The sequence below is a fragment of the Malurus melanocephalus genome, unplaced genomic scaffold (genome assembly GCF_030028575.1).
Source record: "Malurus melanocephalus ecotype Western Australia unplaced genomic scaffold, MMel_1.1 scaffold_244, whole genome shotgun sequence".
Lineage (NCBI taxonomy): Eukaryota > Metazoa > Chordata > Aves > Passeriformes > Maluridae > Malurus > Malurus melanocephalus.
Genome location: NW_026623476.1, coordinates 124677 through 145885, shown reverse-complemented (window position 1 = coordinate 145885; position 21209 = coordinate 124677). Strand labels below are relative to the sequence as shown.

The 21209-nt window shown below is 52.2% G+C and overlaps 1 protein-coding gene across 2 annotated transcripts in view; it reads right to left on the bottom strand.

Moving 5' to 3' along the window:
* Nucleotides 1–2639: 2639 nt before the first annotated feature.
* Nucleotides 2640–21209, bottom strand: part of PCSK6 (proprotein convertase subtilisin/kexin type 6) — a 33737-nt gene continuing 15167 nt past the window's right edge. For both annotated transcript variants that reach the window (XM_057375306.1, XM_057375305.1), the window contains 14 exons: nucleotides 17545–17757; nucleotides 16075–16175; nucleotides 14428–14531; nucleotides 13860–13977; nucleotides 12858–13046; nucleotides 12497–12633; nucleotides 10401–10580; nucleotides 9718–9820; nucleotides 8966–9162; nucleotides 8442–8529; nucleotides 7254–7345; nucleotides 5865–5994; nucleotides 4739–4851; nucleotides 2640–4299 (listed from right to left, as the gene is read on the bottom strand). In XM_057375306.1, the coding sequence (XP_057231289.1) occupies nucleotides 4202–4299; nucleotides 4739–4851; nucleotides 5865–5994; nucleotides 7254–7345; nucleotides 8442–8529; nucleotides 8966–9162; nucleotides 9718–9820; nucleotides 10401–10580; nucleotides 12497–12633; nucleotides 12858–13046; nucleotides 13860–13977; nucleotides 14428–14531; nucleotides 16075–16175; nucleotides 17545–17757 (1863 nt within the window). In that variant the 3' untranslated portion in view covers nucleotides 2640–4201. The remainder of the gene's footprint in view (nucleotides 4300–4738; nucleotides 4852–5864; nucleotides 5995–7253; nucleotides 7346–8441; nucleotides 8530–8965; nucleotides 9163–9717; nucleotides 9821–10400; nucleotides 10581–12496; nucleotides 12634–12857; nucleotides 13047–13859; nucleotides 13978–14427; nucleotides 14532–16074; nucleotides 16176–17544; nucleotides 17758–21209) is intronic.

Sequence of the window (21209 nt, the reverse complement as noted above, 5' to 3'; positions counted from 1 at the left end):
CCCCAACACCCCATACCCGGGCATTCCCCCCCTTCCCATGGATCTATGGATCACAAACTCAGCAGACACCTTATCTTTGCAATCAGCAGTGCCCTAAAGGAGCAGGCTGTGGCTCGAYACTCACCCTTTATCTGTGACATAAAAGGAGCTTGCAAATGTCACTCCATCCCCCTAGCCGGCTTTAGGAATTTGGGGAGCAGCGAGGAAGAGCTGGGAGTGGCACTGGGGGAGCGGAGGTGGCTCTGGCTGCTGTGTCTGGCCAGGAACTCCCCTCCCAGCTCATGGGGTCTGAGAATGGGGAACTGCCCAACATCCCTGGCAAGGGCTCAGCTGCAGGGTGAACCACAGTGAAGGCCACTGGACTCAGGGGGACATGCAAAGGGAAGCAGCTGACCACCCCCAGACYCCAAAATCCGCTGAATGTCACCAAGCCATGGCTTCAGGGAAAACCCTTCCCCAGCCTTCAAGGCCTGCAGAGCGAGAGATTTCTGTCTCCGCTGCTATCGAGGGAAGGATATTTTTCACGAGCCATGACATTTCTGTGAACCCAGAGGATGTGATAATAGCCCAAACGCTGCAGCCACGCTTGGCACTGCACAGGGATGGCTCATGCTTTTCTTTTGGGATTTTCYAAGGGCATCACCCCGGGCGTGACGCCTGGCTCAGTCCCCGGGACTGCAGCATCAGAGCTGGCCCTTGGAGGGGTCAGCTGGSCTCAGGCAGCTCCTGTGCTCCCTGCTGTGCAAACTCCCTCACCAAAGCCGTGTGGGAAAGCACAGAGTCAGGTTTTTATAACAGCTGCATTTGTTTTATAACATAGGAGGGAGCAAGAACAAGAGGGAGCTGTCATAAGGAAAAWCCCAAGAATGAGCAGCGCTGTTGTACGTGACTCAGGCATCACGCAGTGCTAAAGACAACAGAGACTTTAGTCATTTCAGGCAGTTGTTAAAAGGAGACTCCTTTCAGCCTCCTGGAAAGCAGGTCCTGCCTCTGACAAGGCCAAATAAACCGTGGACCTGTCTCCCTTAGCACAATGCATCTGTTTGCCTCAGCTCCACCGCCACAATGGAATTGTAATTGCGAGCAGACGGATTCTGGGTCTCAGACGCTGCACACAAGCTCTCCACAGCCCTTTCTTTGCAATGGAAACTCAAAGCAATGATTTTTAAGATCTGTGTTCCCCACCTGCCAACTGCACAATGGCAGATGGCCGTGGCTGCAACCCCACGGCCAAACTGCAAACGAGGAGCCAGGCTGCGCTAAGATTTTCCAGAAAACAGCTATTATAGATTTGGCTTTGGTGCCAAGAGACAACAGAGAAATGAGCTTTAATAAATTGCCTAAATATGCATTTATCTTGAAGACACAGCCACTTTGATCCTCTGAGCATACCAGAGTCAGACTTTAATAGCTCCGAGCAAGTATTGCAACAGCTTGGAGAAATAATCTGAATTTTATTACTTTACAAGAATGATTTCTGAGGGAAACGCTGGAAGCTGATGTTGTTGCATRAATTCAATGTGCAGAATTTGTTTTTCTTTCCCTGGCAGGCTGGAAGGCAGCAGAAAGCAGGATAGAGCTGGGACTGCTGGGGACTGGTCATCTTAAATTGCATTGCTTTTCCCAGKGTGTATTTTAAGTTATGTCAAGATGTAAGAGTAAGCATTTTCCTTTTTTTGTAGCATTTCACTATATCTAAATATATCAGGCAGCAGCTTTAGAGGCAGGCTATTGTGAGCCAGAGAACTGGAAGGCTGACACAGTATTCTTGATCCACAGCTCCTGTTTTTTACTAATGCAGCAGGAGAAATTAAGTTTGGTATTTTTCAACCAAAGGCACCGAAACCWGGAGTGTGTCAGCCCAGTTCTGACYTCTGGTTTGGCCTGAGACTGAAAGGGGAATACTGTTAGCAAGAGAAGGAGTCACTGTATGTGATTTAATTCACATTTATCATCTGATGAATGTGGAGACCTACAAATGCAGGAGCCCACAGCAGCACATCTCTGAGAAAGCATCTTCCCTCATGGGAGGGCTCCATTCTTTATTTTTTTCCACACTTAAAAAGGTCCAGATACCCAGCCACTACCCTGGGCACTTGGCCCATGGTTGTTGCAAAACCAACACGACAAACAAAGGGCTCCACAACCCCCTCTGTTCCCCAGCCACACCAGCAACTCCTCTCTTCCCCAAGAGCCAACAGGGAACAGYGGTCCTGTGGTTCCCAGCTGCTGGGAGCTGCAGTGAGGCATTGCAGGGCTGAAGATAATCCTTGTAGGAGTAGGAAAGGGGAGTGAGCCCTTCTGCCAGCTCATCCAGGGTCCCTCACTCTGGAGAATACACCCAGCCCTGCCCAAGCACAGCCCCAAACCCCAGACAGACAGCCCTGAGTGCACCAGCCCAGCCTGGCACAGGTCAGGCATTCAGGATTTGAGTTTCCTCCGAATGTGAAAGGCCTTTATGACAACARTAGTGAAGTTTTTGCAGATGCAGCTCATCTGTTCTTGAGCCTTTCTCCCACGGGTGCTCTGGGCTGATCAGGAGCTCCAGCCAGCAGAGCTGCTCTAAGCAGCAAAACAAGGCAGTGTGGTGCCTCCAGTCAGGGTGGCAGCTGCATGGATTTGGAAAAAGCACAAATTCATTTGTCAGGGGAGATCAATAGTTTATTAACTTAAAGATCAGTTCACCAAAGCTCCATCTTTCCTTGGATTTGGTCCAGGCAGCTGAGGGCTGGAGTCGGTGTGGCTTTCCCCTCCTCACCTGGCTGGGGTGAGCTCTCGTGGGCAAGCCCAGGCAGGGCAAGGTGTCSTTGCAGCCGAAACCAAGCAGGGATTAATCCCAGCTCCGTGTGGAACTGGTGACAATTCGTACTGGGAATTTCACTGGCAAAAGGTTTAACTCATTAAAACTATTAACAATGAAAATCAGAACATGCAGCGTAGGAAAGAGTGTTTACATATGTCTGGTGCAAAGAGTGGCTTTGCAGGGTCAGAGAGGAGAAGGAATAAGACACAAAAAGATACCCCACTCCCATATAAAAAATAGTCCACAGAGAAAAAAACAAGGATTGTATAAGTTATTTTTTTAAAAAAATCTGTAAAACAACATAGCCAAGGATATTTTAAACACAATTATATAAACACCACATGACTTACTATTAAGAGAGAGCATTAAAAGGTTTGTTTCGGGGATGGGTTTTGTAGAATTAAGTTTCCTGGTTGGATCCCTGGAATGCCTCATTTGGGAAATAGATGCCCAAGAAAAATCACTGCCATGAACAGGAGGATTTTGTGAGAGGGAGAGGGGTGTACCCAGCGAAACAGGGGAAGGACCRTAACGCAAAATGCCAGGAGAGATTAATTGGGACAACATCTCATTTAGAGCAAGGATTTAGCTTGTCCAAAACTGAATTAATCAGCAAYGTACAAGCAGTTCCAGGAGGGAAATACATTTCATGGTAAGGCTGGTCCGTGCAGACAACCCCCTCCCCAAACCCCTACGACTCCTTGTAGGCACAGGGGTTTTGCCTGGCTGCAGTTACCTGCAGGGTAAAAGGCAAAGCCCTGCTGGGCTGACACACCTGCAGAGCCTCGTGGGGCAGCTCTGGCTTTGGTCCTCAAACCTCCAGTTATTGCCACGGCCAGAGGGAAGCAGTGCCTGACCGAATCCGAACAGGAGCGCCGGAGTGGGCTGCGGGACTCCGGTTCATCGTTTTACCTCTGTACAGAGCACGGCGCTGGCAATGCAGCTCTAGCTCAGCCATCACCTGGTGGAAAAGGTACCAGAAATGGAGCCAGAAAGGGCTCTTTCCTCGCAGGTGTGTGAAGTCCTGTGTCCCTTGCGGCGAGGGCTCCCGCCGGCCGCTCGGAGCGRGCGGATCAGTAGGATTTCTGCGAAGAACCAAGCGTGTGTACACGGATCATGCATTGGTCCCTGCTCACCAGGAGTGTTTGAGAGTGTTAATATCACCACTTGTCTGCTGCTTCCAGGCCTTGATCACCCGGGGTACGATCCAATCTCTGCTTAACATATTGCTATAGAAACGCGCCGACAGTGATATTAAAGCTATCAAACTTACGAGCGAATGCTTGACAGCACCATGTAAACTCTCCCAAAGCTGAAAAAATAAACTTTTGTCCTAAACATTTGGCAAAACTGGGCTGGCAGTCGGTGGAAGTCCTGGATGGATGCAGCCGCTGAACTTTACCCGGCCATAAGACACGTCTGACAGCAGAACTGCACAAACAGCTTCTTTTCACAGAGCTTGTTTGATTTCACCATCTCACAGAAAGTCTTGTCAGCTGGGAGGCCRGGGCAAGGAACAAGAGAAAATGAGAGCAGATTAACATTTTAAATAAACAAACATTGCACGTAACAGGCGCTGCAATTGTGCCAGTGTTGGGGGAGAGAGAATTGAAAAGGAGTCGCTTTTTAAGGGCATCTTTCACATGGTTTCAATGAAGGAATAAAGGAGCTTTGCAGTGAGTGGGAGAATTAGCCCCAAGACTAAACTATAACRAAATACAAACGCTTGGATGTGTTTGAGCAACAGGCTGAGATCCAGAAGCAATGCCAGGTGAGCCACCTGCCCCCCACAGCCTGAGCCCAGCCTGCTGCAGCCATGCCCCAGCAAGCCCAGGAGCTCCAGCACCTTTAGTTTTATAGGGTGAAGGGAATCCCCCAAATTCCTCATATTTGCTACCAGGGAAGCACTACTGTGCCAGCAGTTCTGCCACTTACCATTGGTACAGGTTTCATTTGTCACACAGGAGCCACCAAGGAGGCTGTAACCTTCCTTACACCTGAGGCAGTTTCCACTGGAGCCCTCACAGGCTGAGCAATGGTCATCACACCTGGGGACAGAGACCCTGCTGTGGCCTGAGCCAGCACCAACACCCTGCTCAGGCCACCCAAAATGGGCAAGCAGCCAAAAAACATCTGCTGGCACTGTGACAGCCTGACCAAACCAGAGATGTGAAAAATGCCAAATCTGAAGCTTAAAAAGTTATTGAAGCCCTGGGAAAACAGGCTTAGCGGTGCCAGTTCTAYGCCTGGTGACAGCCAGTGACATCCCAAAAGTTCTTGCCTGCTGGGAAGATTCAGTGGGACTTGCACCTCTCCTCCTGCCCATCCCAGCTAGAAAAAAGGCTGCAAAGGGACCCTGTGCTGCTTCCACCCATTTGCTCAGAGCAAAGAGCCCAGCACTGTGCCTGCTGCCTGGGGACAGTGGCTTGTGGAGCCTGTGCCTGAAATCCCTGGGAAGGGATGCTAGTCCCATGTTCCTCCCTGCCAGAGAGCCAGTGCAGATAAGCGAAACCCCAGGCAGGCAGGGATGGTGGTGTGTGTTCCCAAGGCACCTTTAATCCTTCCCTTTCGTGTTTGCTTTCATGAGGCTGAATSCACTCCCACTCCCCACTTAAAGCGCAGAGCTCCGGAGAGAGTGGGAGCAAATKGTTGCCCCCTGGCCTTTCCCTGTGTCCCACACGCAACCCTGTGCTGGAGCCGGGAGCGGGGAACACTCCTCCAACATGGCCACGGGGCRAACGCAGCAGGTTTAATTGAAAGCTGGAATATTTACCTAAACATTACTGTTCCTCCCACACCTCCTCCAGAGAGCCCGGGGCCGGGGCTGAGCCCCTTTCACCGTAGCCCCAAGACAGCTTGGCTGGCTCTGGCAGAGGAGAGGAGAGGAGCATGCGGCTCCGCTGCTCTCAGATCCACAGGGCAGGACGTGTGGGGTCCAGCCCCGCAGCTGCCCTGGCTCCCTCATCCCTGTTTTCATTTCCCTTGAGCTGTGAGCTGTTCCCAGCGCTATTTTATCAGGGCTGGCAGCACTCCCCGTGGCTTTGCTCTGGTGGTTCCGTACCTCTTGCAGACTTTGTTGGGCAGCCCGTGGCTGTCGGCGGGGTAGAAACCCTCCCGGCACGCGGGGACACAGTGCCAGTGGTGCGCAGGGCTCTCGGGGGTGCAGGGGGTGCAGTCCTCCTCACCCGGCCCTGTGGGGACAGGGAAAAGGGCAAAATGGCCTCTGGGYRCTTTTGGAGACAGCGCAAGCGTGGYCACAGCCCCACGTGGGACACGGGGCACCAGCTCGGCYCTGTCTCACTCATGAACAAGATGCTTGTGGTGCCACAGGATTCTGTGCATCTGCTTGGCTCCCACTCCAAAAAACTCAGCTTCCATCCCAAAAACCCGTCTGGGACCCAGTGTGTGTTCCGCTGCAGAGCCAGGAGTGGCTACCAGGGCTCAATGAGCCATATCAAAATCCCTCTGTGCCATCAGCCACCATGACCAAGCATGCACTAGTTTAGGTTTCCCCAGGATGGAAAAAAGAGATGCTAAACTGGGCTGTGGAGGAACTGGGGGAGGAAAGGGCTCCAGAGAGGAGCTGGGAAGGCAGAAGGTCTCACTCTGATGCCTGTGTGTGGTGGCTGGACAGCAAAGCTCAATGATGGAGGTGGTATCATTAAAGGGCTTCCACACACCAAGCTTGAGAAATGGTTATGCAGGAAAAGGAGACGAGAAAAGGCTGGAAAAATAATTGTGGTGGAGGATGTTCACACTGACTGGAATAAGAATTAGAAGGGAAATAATTTTCTTCAGGGATTAAGAGCCCATTCCCTTCCAGGCTTGCCAACAAGATCAATAAATATTTTGGATTTAGTCTGAGGCAACTGCCCATGTATGATAGAGGAGGTYCATGCCACTGAACCTGGATTGTCTGAACATCATATTATCACCAGATCTATGGTGATTTTGAGGGCAGACACAGGCATTAACAATGGAAAATAACTGGACTTGCAGGAAGCAAGAAAGGCAGGATTTAAAGGGAATGCTGAGCAACTTGGGGGCAGCTAGACTAGCACTGTGGGGCAACCAGGATAACACAGGATAACACGGGATAACATGGGATAACATGGGATAACACACCTCAGCTGCCTGACATTTTTATCCACTGCAAAGCCACCTTCCATCACTCCGAGAAGGTTTTACGGCCTCCCCCACAACCTTATTAAACTAAAGCACCTGGCTTCGGGGAGATCGAGAAATAAAAAATGGCTCTAATAAAAATGTAAAAACTCCCCTAAAAACCTTTCCAGCATGAACATATACCTCACGGGACGTGCTGGAGAGTTGGGATTGCTTTCCCTCCGGCACGCYGTGCCTCAGCTCGGGGTGGGTACAGCGGGGACTGGCTCCTGATGCACGAAGGTTTTGGGGTTTTGCATGGGATGCTGTGGGACCGAGGACGTACCTGTGCTGGCGGGGCAGGTCTCACASCGCCGGGGCTCCCGGCTGAGGTACATGGCAGGCTGGCACTCTGGCACACAGCTGTCCCCTGCCAGGCTGCCAGGGAAGCAAAGAGAACATTTGAACCCAAAGCTATGGGATATGGGGACTCAACACAGCCCATTCCCATCTCCACATCCCCCAGTGTCCTACAGCATCCTCAGCCCCCAGCGCAGGAGGGGTCAGAAAGCAGCGTTTTAGGACAAATTAAAACCCTGCCTGGACCAAAGGGACAGCTGTGGGTTCCTTAATTAAGTATCCAGGAGGAAATAAAATTATTTTTTTCCCATGGGCAGCCAGCCAGGCTCTCCCAAAGACCTTCTGCACCATTGAGGCTCCCTGGAATAAAAGGAAATTGGTTCAGYGCCGCGGCTGGGCCGGGGCTGCTTCGCCGTGGCAGGGATGATTTGAAGTCCCRGCTTAAAAGGATATTGGACAATAAAAAACAAGCGCCGTGCGGATTATGTCTGACAAGTGCCTCCACTTGTGCTTTTCCGAGGGAGTAGATAATCTTTTGGCAGCGGGAATTTCTTTGTCTGAGCGAGCCCCACTGCTACACCGTGGCTGTGACTCACTCACAGTGCCTGAACGCTGCAGACTGCTGTGGGATTGTGCTTCCATCAGCAACTGGGCATGGAAAACAGCTTCTCCCTGSTGCTGACACTGGGCTCTGCATCCCACAGGCACTGTGGGGTCAACAGCAGTGGCACCCATTGCTCCTCACAGCGTCAGGGCTGCCCTGCCTGCACCCACAGTGCTGGGAAACCACTGTCCTGTGCTAACCCCACTCAACAGGTACATCAGATAAMATTTTCAGCATGGATGAAACTGAGGGAAGGGTTTCTGGACTTGCAGGGGGGATTCTCAGCCTGCATGGAGCAGCTCAGCCTGTTACTGGCTCTACACAGAATTTACCCACCAACCTGGCAAGAACTGGAAAATTTAAGTAACTATTTTCAGCTAAGAAAGGGGCATTAATCACCATCTTTAAATTCCCAGACCTCCGGCACACTGCACCACAGCTGCAGCAGCATGGAAGCAGGATCTTTGGTCTTTCACTTAACTCGTTCWCTAATTTCCCATCGGCTTCCCCAAATTTAAACCACAGGTATGAATGCTGCAAGTAYAAACTCCTCCCGTGTTGGTGCTTTACCTGAATCCCTCTTTGCATGCAGTACATTTGTCTGCCTCGCCGACACATTTTTTACAGCTTTGATGACATTTCAGACAGCGTTTCTGACCTTTCAAAAAACAAAGCAAAGCAGGGAGAATAAAATCCGGACAGTGATTTGCAAGCAGCAGTTGGAGCCGCAAAGCCCCACTGCACCCCAGCACCAGCTCCCCAGGGTGAAAAGGCACATCCCTCCCCAGCAGATCCCTGCCACTCCAGGTGACCTTATCTGTCACTGCTTGCTAAAAAGAAATACGCTTCGCAAGCAGCCAGGATCATTAATTACGGTCTTCTAATTAAGAGCTCTGAGTTGAGCACCTCTGCTTTGCACCACCCTCTGAACACCCAGAGGTTTCCCTCCTCCCTTCACCATGCAAAGTGTGTCAAGGGGGAAATTCAAAGCCAATACACAAAAATCAAGGTGTGTTCTCCACCCATAGCACTTAAAATAGAAGCAGCCCCTGCCCGTCCTCATGCTGCAACTYGCAAATGATGAACATCCTTACGTTCCTCGGCGTAGAAGCCGGGCGGGCACAGCAGCAGGCAGGTGCCCGTGTCGGGGTGGTGGTAGAGGTTCCTCTTGCAGGCTGTGCACTGGCTCGCTCCCCTCCCCACGCAGCGCTCGCAGCCCTTGTGGCAGCGCCGGCACCTCCGGGCGCCGCTGTCACCGAAAAACCCAGCGGGGCACGAGCTGACACACATCCTGGGGAAGGAACCGGGAGCGCCCGCGCTTTGGTGCCAGCACCGGAATGGCACCTGCTGCCCTTCCCTTGCCCACAGCGTTTGGGACGTCCTTCAGCCTTGGCGGCAATCTGGGCTCGTTTACTTCTGATTCTTAAGATTTAGGCTGTCTTGAAAGCCATGGCTCTGACACAGACAGGGAGTCTCTTGTCCCAGCTGTATGTTGTTTCCCTGTGCCATCCCAAGAGACTGAGGAGTGGAAACCCCAACTCCTGAAGTGATTTGGCACCTCAGCTGGCTGTCCTTTCAGCGTGGGTGGCCTCAGCCAGTGAAGCTAAAGCTTCTTCCCCAACRTGATTATATGGCCAAGGTCCTCCAGGGCTCTCCAGCTCCATGTTCCCCACCCCACTGTACCTTAATCCAGGAAAGGGATTCCCACACCTCCTCCTCCATCCATTTTTCTCATGTCCTTCTTTCTCTGTGCAAACATCTACCACCCACACTGAGGTGTAAGACCTGAGGAAAGGTGCTGCTACTGCTGCCCAGGGACCCCATGGGGACACCCCACCACTCTCACCTGCCAGTTTTCACGCTGCCCAGGCTGTAGTGGATGCAGTTCAAACACTGGTCAGCGTTGGGGCCATCACAGCCCTGGTCACCACATTCGGGATGGCACGRACCTGAGGAGGGAGAGGCCAGCTCAGTGTGGGAGAAGCTGAGCACCCTCCAGACACCACTGCCAGGATGCCCTGAGCACACTCTCCATGGTCCACTGGATACCTGCACTCTTCACCTATCTCGTTCTATATCCTATATCTATTTTATTTTAAATTTTATCCTATCTATCCTATGGAGCTTCGGGTGCTCATCTCGGCTGCAGATCATTTCCAAAACAAATCCCACCTGGCTGTCCTCTGGCTGAACACTGGTGCAGGAGCAGCTTTGAAAGAGGGACCTGCTCCTCAGGGAGCAGCAGAAACACCCGCCCCTGGCCATGCTGGAGGAGGGAAGGTGGGCAGAGGAGCTTTTTTTACCCCTCAGACAGCTGCACCACCAATTTGTGGCGGGAGTGCTGGGACGGGGCCTTTTCCTACCTTCTAATTTCACCCTCCTGCTGCCCTGTGCTGGCCACAGGCGCTGCTCCTCCCAGCCCACCCCGGCCCCAGGCAGGATCAGGCCTTGTGGCTCCCCCGGTTTTTATCAGGGTTTTCATTTTCCTGGCTGCTCTAGTGGGGACAGCGTGGCTCGGGCAGCGCTTACCCGTGTACTCCTCCTCCTCCTCTGGCCCCTCCACCTGGCTGTGCAGGAAGGCAGCTCTCGATGGCTCCATCTCTGAYGTTGGCACCTCCAGTGACCTTCCCCGGGACTGGGACCCGCTCAGCGCCGTGTAGGGGTGCTCCCCTGTCCCGTAGAATATGAGGCTCCACTCCTTCAGCTTCCCTGTGGGGCAGGCACAACATCACAACATCACAACATCACCCATCCCGCTCCCCGTCTCACCCATCTCTGGGGGACCCAGGTTTGGGGGAAGCAGGAGGAGGATGGGCTGGACCATCRGGGTGTCAGCACTGGCACAGCAATGCAGAAGCAAACAGCAAAATGTTCACGAGCCCCTGAGCTTCCAGCCCACACAAATGCAGCTGTTTAAGGCACTTACAAGGGATTTTTAATTCCATAACTCATCTGAGGAACTGCAGCATCACCACAGGCTCTGTGTCCAACACTAGAGAGAACCAGTAATTTTAAAAGCTCCACAATAGAGGATTATTTCTGTCTGACAAAAGCCACCCGGCACACACTGGATTATTTCTTGCTGCTGTTGCTCCASCCATCTCATTGCCTGACACAACAGAGGTCTGAGCTTGGCATCCCCCAAAACACGGGTGGTGCACCTGGTGAGACTCCCCAAGGCCTTTACACCCACACCAAGACCCTCCACAAGCCACAGGGCTTTGGGGAGAGAGTCCAAAAATGCTGCTGCTTCTCTCCAACGCTGTTTTTCTTTCAATTCCCCATCAATGCGAGTCACTTCATGCCTGCAGYGTGCTCGGCTTTAACTCCTAATCCCTGTGTTTCCAGGAGGGGCTTAAAATTTCCAATACCCAAATCCCTTGGCTCTCCCAAAGGCATGAGAGGACACACCTGCTGCACACAGCAGTGCCGGCGTGGAGCCTGCRAGGGGTCAAGCTCCAGCAGCATCAGCTGGGGAAGTGCCTTTGCCAAAAGAATTGAATTTGCTTTGAATCCAAAATATCCTGCRTGAGGAAAGCCCAGGCTGCGCAGGGCCAATGCGGGGCTGCAGCGGTACCAGCAACAGGACACCCATAGTATTTAATTGATATTAAACTAACCAATTTAGCCATATTAAATCAACATTTAATACCCATTTCTGCTACGAGCTGGGAGTATCTTCCCTCTTTTCCTCTTGCTGTGCCCTCTCTGCTCCAAACCCAGYGCAGAGCTTTTGAGGGGGTGACTTTACACCCTCGTTTTCTTTTCATTTTGCCAAGACCTGATGCCTTTGAGGGGCTCAGAAACATCCGCCACAAACTGTAAATAGCGGGGGAAAAGCACCTCTGTGGGCGCTTTGCTGCTGCTCTCCGAGTTCAAAAGATTTCGGCAGCAAACAGAAACACTTTCCGTGCAATGAACCCCCACGTGCRCCTCCCGCCAGAAAGTAGCGTGGGAGAAATTTTTAATATACTCCTGGCTTCCTATCAGTGATTGTGTGGATTTAACACCCCCACAACACACGGCAGCCCCAGGCARGATGCTTCATGTCCCGCTGCCCCCAGCCAGCGAGGCGGCTGCCGCTTCCCAGCGGGGCTGGATCCTGCCCACACGGCTCCTGAGCTGGGAAGGGGTCAGGAGCCAGCRGCCAAACTGGASAGGGGGRSACACAGCAGGGCTGGGGACACGCTGGGGGTCAGGCTAAGCCCAGCCACCCCCCACGGCACGGTGGCAGTCGGGGAGGATGTCCACCCGTCTGCAGCCCGAGGGGCATCATCCCCTTGCGCCGTTGCACAACCAGCCCACATGCCAGATGTCCCAGCAGTGAAGCAAAACAAACAAACAACAATTACAGCCCTTGGGTTTCCTCATTTTGACTCATTACAGTTTAATTTTGGAAACCTGGCTCTCGGGTGCAGCCAGTTTACTGCTGCTGCGAGCAAACCAGCTTCCAGCTCAGCCAGACCRGCAGCCCCCTGCACTCAGAGCTGGCGTTTCATTCCCATTTTTGAAAATTTGGGCAATACAGACACCATAAAACTCAGAGCAAAATTTACAGCCAAGTGAAGCAAGCGACAAAGGGTTTCAGGAGTGAGAGGGAATGGTGGGCACCRGGATATCCTTACCTTGCACAGCGGGGTTGCGCACTTGGGATGGCGTGTCGTGGATCTCCAGGGTCCACTCCCCCGCTGCCCGCTCCCCCCAGCAGTGGACRGTCATGAACTCCCAGCCCTTGAAGCCCTCATTGGAGTGGTCAAACACCCTGCAATGGTAATGCCATCCACCAAGAAATGTGACTTGGAATGTTGTATTTTATAGGAGAAAATACATAGGTCATTAAGGATTTTAGGGATCCTTGCACACACAGATCCTCACACCAAGCTCTCCTGCAGCTCCCCACCTTCCCCAAAAWCCCGAGGAAGCTCCCAGCAGCCCCTAAAGGAGGACGCTGCCCAGCCCACCATGCCCATCTCTGGCGGCTCTCACCTCCTGGCCAGGAGCTGTGAGCGTGTCCCGGCCGGCGAGATGAGGCTGATCTGGAGGTCTCCGCGGCGCGGGTGGGCGATGCTGAGGCGCACCACGACGTGCTCCAGGTACAGCACGTGCTGCTGGCGCTGCTCGGCGCAGCCGCTGCTCAGGGTGCTGGCACGGAGCACGTGCTCGGCTCGGATGTACCTGCGGGGACAGGGCACGGTGCAGGGACAGGGACAGAGCGCCCTGGCTCCCAGGCATGCATGCCCTGCTCTATCTGAACTCCTGCAAAGATTATCTTATCCGCCGCTACAAYTCCCAGCGTCCTAGCACGGGAATTTGCTGAGTTGCTGGATGGTAACGAGATGAGTTTGAAGTGCTTCGAAGATCTATGCCTTATGGGCTGCAAGGGCGCTGCTTTATTATAATTACGAGTGCAGCGCTCCTCTTTGGGCTGTAATTAGTGTCTATATCAGATAAATAGCTTCATGAACACACTTGGCTCCGCAGCCATCCCTGTTTTGCATATGCAAGTCTCTGGGAGACTTTTCTGATGAACAGCTCTCTCACTCTACGGCCAGGCAYTGGTAAATGAGGAGTGTCCACTTGGTCAGATGCCTGATCCCACTCTTTAATCTAGAAGGGACTGACCTACCAAGGATGAGATGTGAACCTGAGCTAGTTTGAACCTGAAGCCAAATTCAAAGAGAACTCAGACACGGGAAATTTGGGGATCTTTGCAACAAATCACCAGTTTTTGGTGTCTTCCATCAAGACCAAGTGTTTGATGTAAGAGGGTGGAGAGCCCAACACATCACCCCTCACATAGGACCCAGCAGGCAAGSTGGGTTTGGTTTCTCACTGTCAGCCCTCAAAAATTCCCTGCTGATCACTTGTCTGGGAAGTGAAATCTTGTAAAAGGGAAAAACAAATCATTCACTGTCAAAGCTGGGCCTGGAGAGCCCCCATGGGACCTGCACTTCACCGAGCCATGGGCACAGACCCCACAACACTCACTTGGGCACCCTGTCCAGGCTTCCCACACAGACRTGCTGGGGAGGAACCATCTTCCACTTCTTGGCTTCCACCACAACAGCGTCAGCATCCACCAGCCCAAAGCCATATAGATGGCTAACTGGAAAGAGAGAAGACTCAGAAACCCCTGCCTTCCCAGCAGGGCTCAGGAATTTCTCTSCAGCATCCTCCAACCATCAGGGAATGTGTGGAGTTAACCCCACTGGGGTATAAGGTGCTTCATCACATGGAGCACACCACCCTGTGCAAGTTACACCCCAAACCTACAATAGCTCCATGGGAAACCTGTTGTAAGGAAAGGAGCAGCAAACTGCAGTTCAGGAGAGTCTCCACCAAACAGGTTTTCCAAACCTCCACCAAGCACAAGTCCCAAGCATYTCACCCCATCAATCACTGCCCTCTCCTCCCTCCACTCAACAGCCTGAGGGGAGGAACCCCAAGGAAGCTGATGTGGCCACACACGGTGAATTGTCCCCATGAGCAGGGAGACCTTTACTGTCCCTTGCTTGGCCGTTCTCGCCCTGCCACCTCCATCCCCACGCTGTCTCACCTTTGTGCCCCGCTCCGTTGGTTTTCCAGTCTGGGGCTCGCAGGTGTCCCGGCCGSGAGGTTTTGACCAGCAGATGCTGGACATCCCTCCAGGTGAGCAGGGGGCTGCAATGACACACGGCTCATGGGCTGGCTCTGCTGCTCCCAGTCCTGCCAGCAGCAGCAGTACCCCACTGGGGTGAAAAATCAAACAAATCCCACCCTCTTTCCTGCTTGAAAAAAAGCAAGGATTGATGGTTTAAATGCTGAAGCCCTGCCCCTACCCAGGGGTGCCCCAGGAAGGGATGCCACATGCCCAATGGAATTGCAGGATTTACTCCTGGATAAGGCAACTAATCYCTCACACTCTAGGACAGAAATGAAGCAAATCAGGAAGGTTTTCCCCATTTTCTTGTAGGAGAYAGGGGGCAAAGCACATGCTGAGGCAGGATAGTGAGCTCAGCACTCACTGATACACAATGCAGAGCAAACCTTCCCTTTACAGGAATAACAGCAAAAAAGTTCTGGAAATAAAACCTGGATTGTTCATTAAACAGAAAAATTAAACCCCAATTGTTTCTACCTCCCCCTGGCTGGGTTTGTGTGAGGTTTGTGTGCTCAGAGTGCTGGACACTGAGTGCTCTGTGCTTCTGAGCCCCTTCATGACCCCAGCTAAGGGATATTGCTGGAGAATTTCCCCCACTTTACTTATAATCAGTTCTTCAGCATCTCGAGCTGGGATTTATATTGCTCTTGAGCAACACTTAAAGAAAAAAATTCAATTTATTCTCTCGTGTCATAATGGAATGCCTGAGCACCAAGCTCTGGTACTTAATGTTGCGGTTTATGCCTCAGCTAAACAATTCAAAAATTACATCTAAAGCTTTTAATATATTTGTAATGAAAACGGCATCCCTGGAAATGCTCTCACCCGACCTGGGTGTTGGGATGAAACCAGAGGAGGAGGAATGGAGCTGCAATCACCATCCTTGGATGAGAGTGTAGTGCTGCCCTGAGGCTTATTCTTATTCCCAGCCTTAATTTTATTTCCACTCCATAAAAATAATAATAAGCTCATGAGAAGACACTCCATGAAGCAACCCAGGGATGGCCAGGGGCTGTTGCTGGGCTGGGGGACCATGATAGAACCAGGATGGGACCAGGGTGGGGACAAGAGGAAAAGAGCAGCTCCTTTGAACCAGGGGTGTGTCACTGACAATCAGGTTCTAGGAGTTTTTGACATTATGAAAARGTAGTGCTTTTCCCCCAGAAATGCAACACTTGCTGAAAACCATCACTTCTGCTGACATTTCCCCATGTCTGAGATGTTTTCTGACATTTTTTTTTTCCCAGGAAGTATTTATAAAACTCCCATTGGAGCCGGCWGTCAGTGGTTTCAATACACCTACTGAAAAGCCTGACTGATGTCACCAACCCCAAACTTTTCACCAGATGGCAACAAGTGAAGAATTAGATCAATAAAACACCTGTGGGAAGATCARACTCAAAACAACACCACTGTATAAAACCTTGCCAAAAAGGAGTGATTTAAAATAACTTTGTCCCTTTTTTAATCCCTCCAGAGGAAACAAAACCACCTTGTTTCTCTGTGATTTTGCTCCCCAGGTGCTGAATGTGGGAAGGTTTCTCTCAGTGAGGTGACACTTACTTTGCCTCCARAGCCAAGGCGATGATGCCCGCGACCATGGGGGCGGACACCGAGGTGCCGGTGTGGCCGTCGGTGCAGCGGTGCCTCAGATCCGTGGTGACCTGTGCAGAGAGGAGCTGCAACACCCAAAATGCTCCCAGCATGGGCATTACCCCATCCAGCACCCCACMTTTGCTTGGGATGCTGCCAAAGAGGAGCTGAGCCCGCTGGTATCCAAGCCCTGCCACGACTCCRATGCCATCAGGGTGCACAGCACCCCAAAATTGGGCTGCAGGGACATTTGGTGCATGAGAAAACACCCCTGTGCTTCTATTTTCCTTTGCTCAAAGATACAAAATCTGTTTGAAAGGGGGAAAAATCCTTTTGGCTGTGGATCAGCTGGAGGAAAAGGAGGATGGAGTGGTAGCAGCAGGGCAGAGCTGGGGTGGGCACACATCCAAGGGTGCATGTTGAGCTGGGCCATATTAAACACTTTCTTTAAAACCTCCAGCTCCTGGTCTTGGGCAAGAATTTCCATTTGCACAGGGGGGGAAAAAGCCATTTCCAGCTTCTTTTGTTCTAAGATAGAGAACAATGTTTGTGTACCAACAATTTGGAGAGAAGAGCTGGGCCAAGAGATGCTCTGCCTCATTTTTAAAAGGCCCCTAAGTTTTGAGTTAACCTGGTGATTTCTGGGGTAGAAGCTGGTTTATTTTTTKCTCAGCAATGCTCCACTAGCACTAGACTGGGGCTGGCCTCAGCCACACAAACACTTCAGGAGTGCCACAAAAATGGCCCTTGCATTCCATTTTCTGGCTGGAAATTGATCTTTTGGGGGGCCAAAGAAATCACTACTGAAAACCAAAAAGGAAATTATTTACTTGTTGGAAAATAAAAAAAAAAAACCAACCACAGTTTTTGGTCAGAAAACCTCATTTGGGTGGTAAATTCCCCCCAGCCTGGGTAAGGTGCTGTGCTGGTGCTATTTCACTTCCCAAGGTCCAGATGATGCACAGGGATGTCAGTAATGATCAGCCTTGGTGTGACCAGGCCAGAGCCACTGTTGGGAAAGGGCAAATATAGCCTGGGTGGCAGGGAAAACTGCACTGATCCACACATGCACACACTTTCAGGCAGTTCCGTGGCTCCAGAAAGTCTCAGCTCCCAGTTTGAGGCTTTCACCCCCTGTTAAATGCCTCCATCCTCACTCTTTTTTCTCTCTCAGGCTAAAAATCCTCAAAATTCACTCTTTTTAAAAAAAMCAAAATGAGATACAGCGAGCAAGTACTTTGGGGAACAGGTAAATATTTACACGGGTACTTTTGCAAACCTCCAGCCCTTTCACCCATTTACCAGGGAAAACACAACATCCCTGAGCTCTTGATGACCAGAGCAAAACCCAGTGCAGAGCTCAGGGCTCTTACAGATGAGCCAGGCACACAGAAAACACCCCGGGGATGCTGCCCCGCTCGATGCTGGGGTAAAACTCACAATTTTCCTCTCATAAAAGGCCCCGCTGCTGTAGGTGGTGGCGAGGGTGGAGGCACAYTCCTCCAGGTACCAGGGCTTGTAGCCGTTCTCGGTGGTGCTGCTGATGGAGATGGTGTAGATGCTGTTGGTGTAGCCGTCACAGGAGCAGTAATCGCCCTCTCTGCCGCCATTCCCCGACGCCCAGACAAAAATGGAGCCCAGGCCCCGGCGACCCTGCGGGCACAGAGGGGTGGAGGGTGAGAGGAGGGGTTTGCCCAGGATCAGAGGCCATCTCGGCATGGGGAGGAGGGGGTAAGTCTGATTTTTGGGGGTTTGSTTAGGGTGGAAGGATGGGTCCCACCCTGCCCAGCTCTCAGCCCCCTGCATCAGTCCCCACACKTGTGTCCCTCGGATCACCCCAGTTMCAGGCAGTGATTCCCCACAAGAATGGCAGAACCTCCAACCACAGGATTCCGGTATTTTCCATGAGGAAAAACATCTTTAGTACTCAGAGTCCCTGAACCAGGCATGAACACACAGCATGATGCTTTTTGGGGTGGTCCTGCAGGGAACCCCTCAAAACCCAGATCTCATGAACCACCCAAACTACAAGAAACTTTCTCTAAGCCTATCATTTAGGTTCCTTTCGTTTGTCTTTTATTTTTCAGATCACAGCCTTTTCTCCCTTCCCCATCACTTGTCAGGAACATCTCACAGAGCCATCCCCACGGGGCACACGCCCTGGCAATGAGGGGGTGGGAGGAGTGTGCCTGCTGCCCACACCTCCCTGGAGCCAGGGCAAGATCCCACCTGGCAGCAGCAGCCACGGTGCCAACAAGAGCCCCCTGAAGAAGCAATGCCACGGGAACAACCCCGTTCACCCCTCCCTCCAATCAGCCCACTGCCGGGACACCCAGCAACCACCCAGCCCTGCGGGGGATCACAAGCAAGGTGCCGACAYCCCCAAAAGGAGGATTTTTGGTGATCCAGCAGGGTTAGGGGCAGGAAATGAAGTGGCTGGTTCTCTTCCGTGCCCTGTAAGGCAGGGCTCTCCGGGGAGGAGGGAGTGCTGCCGGGTTTGGCAGGCGATGGAAGCGGCCCCATCCTCCCCACGGCTGCTCCTGCCACGCACAGATTCCGCCTGGGCAGATCTGGTGTTTACCTCCCTCCCACTGCTCCATGGCAGCTTCCTCCACAAAAAATAATAATAACAATAATAACAATAATAATAATAAAAAAGCAGCTTTGCTCTGGAGGAATTCACCGGGATTTATTGTGGGCTTTAGGCGCCGGGGGGAGCGGGATGGTTTATTACCTGTCTCGCCCCCCTCCTGGGGCAGAGGCTCTCTGAGCTGACCCTGCCTCTGGATACACAGGCTAAGTCAGGCTCTTTCCTTACTTTATGAAAGTTTTCATTATCTGGGCTGCCTCCCAGCCAAACTGGGTGGGTATTTCCCTAGCAAAGATTAATAGAGCTGTCTAGAGCTCTGCAAGAAAAAGTGCAATTGCCAAGGGAATTACTGCCCTTGTTCCGCGTCACAGACAGCTCGACCCAGCTTGCCAGCCCACCAAGCCTGCTGCTGGCATCTCCTGTCCCACTTTCCAGGGTTTCCTGGATCTCCAAGGTGGCAGCAGCCCAGGCCACATGCTCAGCACAAACAGTGACCGTCCAGTTCGGACCAAAATCCAAACATCTCCAGGGATGGGGCCCAYTGCATGCAACCAAAGCTTTCTCAGATCACTAATCAGAGGAATAAAACCAGGCATGGCTGGCCAAGCATGTGGAGATGTAGCAATGATTTTGATTGGGATCAGAAGAGAGCCCATATCTCCCTTTCATCCCTCACCCCAAGCRTCACACCCACAGGAGCTGAGAAAGGCTCAGACCTGCTCCAAACCCACATCCCCACGATGGCCAGGCAGGGCTGCACTGGGGAAAAGTGGGTTTGGAGTCAGCACGGTCACGTGAGGACACGAACAGGCACATGAATGACACYACAACAATGCACAGCTAACACCTGRCAGAATTCCTGAGAGCTCACTTCGTATTGCAGCTCCCTTGAATTGGAAAAATCCATTTTTTCCCTTTGTTCTCAAACAAGGAGTATCAAAATCTCTGTGAGCAGACCTCAAACACCCAACTTCTTCATTTGCCATCCTCCAAACCAATGCATCACCAGTTAAAGACTCCTGGTTGCTATAAAACCTAGATCTGGGCACCATTTAAACCAGGGAATCCCTCCCTGGCCCAGCTGGGGCCGATCCAGCTCACCCCAGCAGCTCAGGGTTGGCTGTGGGATGCACAGCATCTCCTGCTTCCACAGCACTGCAGGGCCTGGGTGTTTGCCCAGCAGCACTCCATGAGTGACCAGGATAAATATCCCCTCGTTAGCTGGGGAACTAATAAAGTGTGGCTGCAGGAACAAGAAACAAGATGATAAATTACCCCAGCGCAGTCCTATCGCTAATAGATAAAGGTTATTTTAATGTTTCCATTAAAAACTCAATTTTAAGGATTTATAACTTGGTTACAGCTGTTTGCTCAGGCTAAAGGTGGTGGTTAACTATCTGCTTGCAGCTTTCCTCGTTATTTAAGGAGATGGAGTCAGCAATTATGAGCTGTGCATGTGGGGTAGTGGGTGCTGCAAACACGGGGTGGCAGTGGAGGGACCGGGGTGTCCCCTGGGAGGCAAAAACAAGCATCCCAAAAGAGAGGGGCTGTGCTGGACAAGTRCCCTGCTGCTGCCCGTTTGCTCCTGCATGGAAAAATAAGGTCTAAAAAGCAGCTTGTTCCCCTGTATTTACACGGCGTGAACTTCAATGGATTCCTCGGCAGGCTCACCGCCCCAGCAGGAAATCAAGTAAACAGTGGGAAAAACACTCCACCCTATTTTTAGATAAGAGGCCGCCCCAACTCCTGGCACGCTGTGGGACGAGGCAGCAGAGGAAGGAGGGGAGGCAGAGGTTGAAGTGGGGGCTTCAGTGCCCAGCCTGGGGCTGCTGGCAATGGAACCCCAAGCCCAGATTCTCYGGGGCACCCAGGAGCACCCGCTGCAAACCCTGAGCCACCGCCACACTCACCCACCAAGCTGTCAGAAAAGGCCTTCTCCCAAAGCTTTGAGCCAATACTGGGCATTCCATAAAAGTACCCAAAAAAGGGAAGGGGCACAGGTAGGACAGGGCATCCCCAGCAAGGACTGACAGCTGTCAATCACRTGTGATGTTGGCTGAACTTTCTTGCTGGAGGATCTCAAGGACAACAATCCATTGTCAGATCCTGTGCAACACCCGCGTCCCTTCCCATGACGTTTGTTTGGGGTGGAAAACCAAGGGAGAGACCCCTAGGAGAGGATACCAGGAGAGAGGACAAGGGGGAAAATTCTGGGGGTTGGGATCCTGCTGCTTCTGTCCATTCCAGCATCCAGGGGGAACATTTTGGGGTGCARAGTTACCCCTCCCAAGAAATGCTTTGGATTCCTCATCCCGGCAGAGCTCCACAGCACARCCTGGGGCCTCCCTGCTCTGCCGGCCATGCTGAGGGGTCCCACCATCACCAGGCACCTCCCGCCATCACCACCCTCAGCCACCAAATCCACCAGAGCTCTTGGGGACACCGGGGAGCACTGGAAACATTGGAGATGCTTGGCTTCCCCCCGCCCCAGCCCTAGTGCTGGCATCGCCTCCAG